Source organism: Sarcophilus harrisii, chromosome 2 (genome assembly GCF_902635505.1).
Source record: "Sarcophilus harrisii chromosome 2, mSarHar1.11, whole genome shotgun sequence".
Taxonomy (NCBI): Eukaryota; Metazoa; Chordata; class Mammalia; order Dasyuromorphia; family Dasyuridae; genus Sarcophilus; species Sarcophilus harrisii.
The window spans coordinates 432,319,084-432,327,786 of NC_045427.1; the positions used below are offsets into that span (position 1 = coordinate 432,319,084).

The 8,703-nt window shown below is 37.0% G+C and overlaps 1 protein-coding gene across 1 annotated transcript; it reads left to right on the plus strand.

Moving 5' to 3' along the window:
* Positions 1-2,322: 2,322 nt before the first annotated feature.
* On the plus strand, positions 2,323-4,659 carry LOC100920088 (CCR4-NOT transcription complex subunit 7-like). Its single transcript, XM_031949518.1, has 3 exons — positions 2,323-2,618; position 2,672; positions 3,876-4,659. The coding sequence occupies exons 1-3, from the start codon at positions 2,323-2,325 to the stop codon at positions 4,335-4,337; spliced, it is 759 nt and encodes a 252-aa protein (XP_031805378.1). The 3' UTR covers positions 4,338-4,659.
* Positions 4,660-8,703: the final 4,044 nt, after the last annotated feature.

Genomic DNA, 8,703 nt, shown 5'->3' on the forward strand with positions numbered 1-8,703 from the left:
TGTTCCATAAGGTAAAGGCTTTGTCAGTGTAAATAATTCTTTGCAAAACCTTACAATGGTTCCATTCAACATGTGACCTTTGGGACTGCTTCTTCCTTTAAGGTTGAATAGCATAGGTTAATATTCTATTTTAATTTGTCTATCAATTGGATTCTTCTAATGTGTCTTTTGCCTCAGCAGTGTGGCCATGCTACATTAAACTATTATCTTGAAACTGATCATTAGATATTGTGTTTCCTTATTTCTATGGCCAGTAGTATTAAGTACTATTGATTATTTCAAAGCCACCACTGTCCATTGTCACTCATCTCTCCCTGTGGGATATAGGTTTATAGGGTCACAGATTTTATAGCTTTAAGGGACTTTAGGATATATAGACTAGCAAAAGTGAAACAATCAAGAAAAACAATCTATAATTTTTAAAACTGACAATATTGTCCAAGTTAATTCATAGTTTTAGTGTTATGTAAATCAAAGTACCAAAAGAAAACTCTATAGAGTTAGATATATATAGTAATAACAAAATTCATTTAAATGGACAAAAGATCTAGAATATCAAGGAAAAGAATGGAAAAAGAAAAGATAGAAATGAAAGGGAATAGCATTTCTAGACCTCCAGTTATATTACAAAGCAACAATCATCAAAACTATTTGTTACTGTGTAAAACACAGCAACAAGATTATATGATGATTAATTCTGATAGATGTGGCTCTCTGCAACAATGAGATAATTCAGACCAGTTCCAATGATCTTGTGATGAAAAGAGCTATCTATACCCAGAGAGAAAACTGTGGGAACTGAAGGTGGATCACAACATAGTATTTTCACTCTTTTTGTTGTTGTTTGTTTGAATTTTATTTTCTTTCTCATCTTTTTACCTTTTTGATTTGATTTTTCTTATGCAGTAAGATAATTATATACATGTGTATGCATATATTGGATTTAATATATATTTTTACCATGTTTAACATGTATTAGATTACTTGCCAACTAGGGGAGGGGATGGAGGGAAGGGTGGGAAATTGGAGCACAAGGTTTTGCAAAGATTAATTAATGTTGCAAAATTATCCATGCATATGTTTTGAAAATAAAAAAGCTTTAATTCTTTTAAAAAAGAAAATATAAATATATGAAACAAGAATTTTCAGGAATAATGGAACTTAGTAAGTTGTTGTTTGATAAACCCCAAGACATATGTTTTTAAATTTTCAAACATTTATTTATTTAAAACTAAATAAAAATTAAGAAAAAACAAAATAGAATAAGACAAAAAAAGGAAAATTTTTTAAAATGTCATATGCTTAGAAGAACATCAGAGAGGATTCAAAATATGTAACAAATTACATTTCAAGAAAGCATATATAGTAATAGAAGACATTGTATTCATGACTGTCCATCTTTTCTTTGCTTTCTCGTAGGTTATTCTTTCTTTTTTTTCCCTTTCATCTTTCCCCACATCACCCAAGCAGGCTATAAGCAGATCAAATATATTCATGTTATATATATATATATATATATATATATATATATATATATGTTAAATATATTAAAGTGTAAGTTATATGTATACATGTCCAAACAGTTATTTTGCTGTACAAAAAGAATCGGACTTTGAAATAATGTATAATTATCCTGTGAAGGAAATAAAAAATGCAGGCAGACAAAAATAGAGGGATTGGGAATTCTATGTAGTGGTTCATAGTCATCTCCCAGAGTTTTTTCGCTGGGCGTAGCTGGTTCAGTTCATTACTGCTCCATTGGAACTGATTTGGTTGATCTCGTTGCTGAGGATGGCCAGGTCCATCAGAACTGGTCATCATATAGTATTGTTGTTGAAGTATATAATGATCTCCTGGTCCTGCTCATTTCACTCAGCATCAGTTCGTGTAAGTCTCTCCAGGCCTTTCTGAAATCATCCTGTTGGTCATTTCTTACAGAACAATTATATTCCATAATATTCATATACCACAATTTATCCAACCATTCTCCAATTGATGGACATCCATTCAGTTTCCAGTTTCTGGCCACTACAAACAGGGCTGCCACAAACATTCGTGCACATACAGGTCCCTTTCTCTTCTTTATGATCTCTTTGGGGTCATCGTGCAGCGCCTCGCCGCACTTGTGAAGAGAGGTGGCGCTGGGCAGCTCCCTCGCTCCCTTCTCCCGGGCCGGCGAGAGGTGTCTATGGGGCCGCCGCTGAGGCTTGGCTCTATGGTGAGGACGAGGTGAAGGAGCACAACGATGGCACAAGCGGAGCAGCGACTGTAGATCATACCCAAAGATTTTGTGAAGTTTGGGCTTGCAACCTGGATGACAAGATGAAGAAAATTTGTCAAGTTATAGGGAAGTATAATTATGTTACCATGGACACCAAGTTTCCAGGTGTGGTTGCAAGACCCATTGGAGAATTCAGAAGTAATGCTGACTATCAGTACCAACTATTGAGATGTAATGTAGACTTGCTAAAGATAATTCAGCTTGGGTTAACATTTATGAATGAGCAAGGAGAATACCCTCCAGGAACTTCAACATGGCAGTTCAATTTCAAGTTTAATTTAACAGAAGACATGTGTGCCCAGGACACCATAGAGCTCCTGACAACCTCAGGAATCCAGTTAATTAATTTATTTTTTTTTAATAACTTTTTATTGACAGAACCCATGCCAGGGTAATTTTTTACAACATTATCCCTTCCACTCACTTCTGTTCCAATTTTCCCCTCCCTCCCTCCATCCCCTCCCCAAGATGGCAAGCAGTCCTATATATGTTAAAGAGGTTACAGTAGATCTTGGATACAATATATGTGTGCAGAACCGAACAGTTCTCTTGTTGCTCAGGGAGAATTGGATTTAGAAGGTATAAATAACCCGGGAAGAAGAACAAAAATGCAAGCAGTTTACATTCATTTCCTAGTGTTCTTTCTTTGGGTGTAGCTGCTTCTGTCCATCCTTGATCAATTGAAACTAAGTTAGATCTTCTCTTTGTCAAAGAAATCCACTTGCATCAGAATACATCCTCATACAGTATTGTTGTTGAAGTATATAATGATCTCCTGGTCCTGCTCATTTCACTCAGCATCAGTTCATGTAAGTCTCGCCAATCCTCTCTGTATTCATCCTTCTGGTTGTTTCTTACAGAACAATAATATTCCATAACATTCATATACCACAATTTACTCAACCATTCTCCAGTTGATGGGCATCTATTCATTTTCCAGCTTCTAGCCACTACAAAGACGGCTGCCACAAACATTTTGGCACATACAGGTCCCTTTCCCTTCTTTAAAATCTCTTTGGGGTAAAAGCCCAGTAGAAACACTGCTGGATCAAAGGGTATGCACAGTTTGATAGCTTTTTGAGTATAGTTCCAAATTGCTCTCCAGAATGGCTGGATGTGTTCATAATTCCACCAACAATGTATCAGTGTCCCTGTTTTCTCACATCCCCTCCAACATTCCACGTTATCTTTCCCTGTCATTCTAGTCAATCTGACAGGTGTGTAGTGGTATCTCAGAGTTGTCTTAATTTGCATTTCTCTGATCAATAGTGATTTGGAACACTCTTTCATATGAGTGGTAATAGTTTCAATTTCATCATCTGAAAATTGTCTGTTCATATCCTTTGACCATTTATCAATTGGAGAATGGCTTGATTTCTTATAAATTAGAATCAATTCTCTATATATTTTGGAAATGAGGCCTTTATCAGAACCTTTGACTGTAAAAATGTTTTCCCAGTTTATTGTTTCTTTTCTAATCTTGCCTGCATTAGTTTTGTTTGTACAAAAACTTTTCAATTTGATATAATCAAAATTTTCTATTTTGTAGTCAATAGTGATCTCTAGTTCTTTTTTGGTCATAAAGGGAATCCAGTTTAAAAAACACGAGGAAGAAGAGATTGAAACACAATACTTTGCAGAACTTCTCATGACATCAGGTGTCATGTTGTGTGAGGGAGTCAAGTGGCTTTCATTTCACAGTGGTTATGACTTTGGCTATTTAATCAAAATCCTGACCAACTCTCATTTGCCTGAAGAAGAGCTGGACTTTTTTGAGATCATCCAATTGTTCTTTCCAGTCATCTATGATGTTAAGTATCTCATGAAGAGCTGCAAAAACCTCAAAGGTGGCTTACAAGAAGTGGCTGAGCAGCTGGAGTTGGAGTGGATAGGACCACAGCACCAGGCAGGATCCAATTCATTACTGACAGGAATGGCCTTTTTCAAAATGAGAGAAATTTTCTTTGAAGATCACATTGATGATGCCAAATATTGTGGGTACTTGTACGGCCTTGGTTCAGGCTCCTCTTATGTGCAGAATGGGGAATGCATATGAAGAGGAAGCCAGCAAGCAGTCATGACATGAAATGGATGGACAACAGGCCTTGCTGTTTGGAGCTACACATGTGCTTGTGTATAGGTTTTATCTCCAGTTAAATTCCTTGGACAGTAGACAATAAGGCTTTTTCTTTTTTTTTATCCTGCCGTCTCAAACCATTTTCTCTTTAGTCTTTCAGTACTAATTATGACCATTCCTTCCACAGATCCTGATAAGTAGAAGAGTCTTCAGGTTGAATTTGGCTGTATAATTAATCCATCTGTTAGCAAGCATGTGTGGCCAAGGGGAACATCCGTATCAAACTCAATCTTTTGGTAAATATATCTAGTTGGTCTTAGGTTGTACCCACACCTTTTCCTCTTCCTCCCTCCAAACCACTTTGGGTTTGTGCTCTATGGGCTCTAGTTTCTCCATTTGTAAAATGAGGGAACTTTCAAATCTAAAATTATTTGAGTATATGCGATAGTCTTTAGATTAGATGCTGACGGGATAGATTAGTTGATGGATGTGGGATCCATCAGTTGCATTGCATTGCATTTTAAATTGCAATATCCTCCCTCTCCCCATTCTCATTTAGACATTGGTCAATAGTATTAACTATTATTAGTCAGAATATTAATAAATGAGCATTTATTAAGCTTCTACTATGAGCCAGGAACTCTACTAGGTACTGAAGACATAAAAACAAAAATGCTTTCATTCTCATTCATGATGAAAAAATATATGCAAAATAAATTGTATATACTTTATAATATTAGTAAATCTATAAAATTTAGACTTTTGCTATACTTCAAAATATATCATTTTGGTGGGGTGGGATGTGGAAGGTACTAGTAGTTAGGAAGGAAATAGAATTCATAGAGAAAATCAGTCAAAAAATATTTAAGAGGCTACTAAGTGCCAGATATCATGCTAAGTAGTGGCAATACAAGAAGAGGCAAAAGGTGATCATAATTTAATGGGAGAGACAACAAAAAATCAAATATGTAAAACCAAGTTATTTGCAGAATGAAAAGGAAATAGTTAAGAAAAATAAGGCACTAAAATTAAGAAGGATGACTGGAATAGACATTTGAAGAAAACAAGGGATTGGACATAGTGATGGTGGTGTGAGGAATAGCAAGCAACCATATTTAACTGGACCAAAGAGTTGGAAAGATAGGTTGGGGTTAGGTTGTGAAGGGCCTTTAGAGATATATAGAGGAATTGGTATTTTGATTCTAAATTCAACTCTTGATGTTTGCTGAGTAGAGCTCCAGCTGAAAGTCAAAGATTTTTGTAATTCTAACCCCATCCCCTCAATTGATAATTGTTCTGAAATGTTTTGATTTGGGGTTCAAGGTATGATCAATCCTCTAAACCAAGGGTGGGTAACCTTTTTTTTTCTTCCAAGGGTCATTTAGATATTTATAAGATCATTTGTGGGCCATACTAAATTATCAACTTAAAAAACTGTAGCAGTGGAACATAATTGTACCTCCTTTCAGCTCCTCATCACCGATGCTTGCTTTGGCAAATGATTTTGTGGGCCTTATATCAACATTCCCCAACCCTCTGTAAATGTTTTAGGTTTAAAAGCTTTCTTACAATGTGGCTTTTCTGTGCAGGATCAATGTCACCAATCCTAGTTTCCTGGATGTTGGGCTAGAACAATTTCCTGATCGGGCGTCGACTTTTTGTAATGATCCCTCTTGAAATGATCCTGGAACTGAAAATGTGAGTGACATTTGAGAGTATGGAAGGCCTTGTTCAGGGAATGAGGGAAGGGATTAGCACAAGGGGCCTGGATCCCAATGAATCTTAAGTTTGTTAAGTTGTACCAGGTGAGCTGGTAAATTGGAAAGTATAATCACTCCTTTCAATGTACATTCTTCGGACCCAAGATCTATCAGAATGATTCCATCTTAAACTAACCATAGAGGTTTATAGTGAGAATCCTTTATCTTCACAGAAATTCTTGGTTTCTTCCATCACTACATGAGAGATGATTATTTCATTTTCTATGTCTTATCCAAGCTACTCCTAGAACAATTAAAGTCTGAGATGCTGTATTTGATTGAGGCACTGGTCATTTTTGGTTCCTGATGACCTGGCTGATTCAGACCTGCTCTAATAGACCTGAAGTAGGAAAATTGAAATCAGAACATTGGGTCAGGAAACTTGATTTTGAATCCTTGCTCTGTCCCTTACTAGTAAAGGATCTTTGGGAAACTCATGAGTACTTTCTATGCCTCAGTTTTCTCCTCCACAAAATAGGGACTTGACCTGGATGATCACTCAGCTCCCTTCTAGCTCTGACAGCCAAATGGGTCAGTTGGGTTTGCTGAGTCCAAGAATTTCTCCCTTCCTGGGCACCATGCAATTTTAGGATGGAAGAATCTGGAGTTGCCATTTCTATTTTGAACCAGTGGTAGGAGTCTACACAGAGACAACATTGTGCTAACCACATTATGTTCTGACCCTCAGTTTCTTCACCTGTGCAATGGGCATAAAAATCCCTGACCATCACAGGGCATTTGGGAGGTTTGGCTATGAAAATGGATATGAGTTCTTTGGAATGTACTGAGTGCTTCACAAAGGCAAAGTCTACATGTGAACAGAGTGGGAGCTCTCCATAATCACATTGCTGGTTTGGGGTGGCTAGTAGAGGGATTTTCACCTTCTCTTTGTGTCTCTAAAGTCTCTGTCTCTATCTCTATTTCTCTTCCTCTCTCTGTGTCTCTCTATGTCTCTGTCTCTCTCTGTATCTCTGTCTCTGTTTCTCTCTCTCCCTCCCTCCTTCTCTTTTCCTCTTTCCTTTTCTCTCCCCCACAACCTCCTCTGTCTTTCTTTCTCTCTCATACTCTATCTTAATTTCCTTATTTTTCTTACTTAGATTCCTGAGTGATGAACTTCTTAAACTGGATGTTAAACCGAATATCACATTTGAGGTCACTGCAATGAGAGATAAAGATGGAAAATTCTGCTAGGTGATTGGGGATTGCAAGAATGACCCTGGCCATTTAAAAATTACTCTTCTGGAAGGGTGAGTCATCAATGATCAATCCTTCTGGGCCCTGATCTTACCAGTCAATGTCCATGCTTGGTAATGGGAAATGAGCTTCTATCTTCCCTTTTTTGACTTGTTCCAGCCCAGAATTCAATAGAAGAAAAAAGGACTGATTGGTCAGAGACTCAGGAATTTCCCATCAATGAAAGTACACCCAACCTTGCTCCACCCCAGTCTGTTAATTCTCCATTCATGTGTTCTTTCTCTTTTCCAGGACCACACCACCTCCACTGCAAAAACTTGTAAACACAGTGACAAAACTCTGACTGAACATCTTCCACATATAATATAGAAAAAAAGTAAGTGTAGAAATGCAGAAGTGGGATTTAAACCCTGGTTTTCCTAATAGTCCAGCACTTTTCCTACTATGCCATGTTGTCTCAATGTGTTGGAATAGAATGGAATTTTATCTGCCACTAACTTACTCTCTAACTTTTTCTGAGCTTCAGGATCCTTGACTGTTAAATGAAAGGATTGAATGAAATTCTTTCTGAAGTCCTTTTGAGCTCTAATATTGATATGTTCTGAGGATCCTTCTAGTTTTGATATTCACTGATCTTCTATATGACCACTAAGAATCTCTGGTGTCTATGAAGTTTTTCTTCCCTGCATTTGGATCCACCCTCCACACCTGATGCTTCTTTCTGGATATCCTATTCTTTCCCCTGGGTTTTCTTTATAATAAATTTCTTCCTATTTTTTGCATTGATAGAGTGGTCATTATTCATTCTCCCTGACATATATTGGGCTACCTGCCATTGGGGGGGGGGGAGGAAGGGAAGAGTTAGAACAGGTTTTGTAAGGGTCAATGTTGAAAACTTACCCATGCATATGTTTTGCAAATAAAAAGCCATAATAATAGTAATAAAAAGAAATATTAAAAAAAAGAAATGGAGTTTCTAGATGAAAAGACGATATTACTGTTGTATATGAATGTAAAGCATGATTTCTCTGGAACTTTGAGAGTAATAAGGAATGCAAATCTTTGAATTAAACCCTTGCTCTGACTCTGGTCCTCCCTATCATAGCTTTTCTATGTACTTCCAAGCTTCCTCCACTACTTTGGACGAACTTGAATATTTAGCATCTCTCTGTAGCCACCAGAATCCCCAATGACTACAGGGACCAGGACAGATGATTAAAATCCTTTCTATCCATTTTAGACCTGATTTCTTTTAGGCCAAAGAACTGATTGGCAATCAGAATATTAGGGTTCTGCTATTGGCTCTATAATTATCTTACTTTAGGAATTTTGGAAAGTTCTTTGAGCCCACATCATGAGTGTCAGAACTGGAGGGGCTTCAAAATAGATCT

Excerpts from the sequence above, each read along its gene's own strand:
- LOC100920088 (XM_031949518.1), top strand. The coding sequence starts at position 2,323 with ATGAAGAAAATTTGTCAAGTTATAGGGAAGTATAATTATGTTACCATG.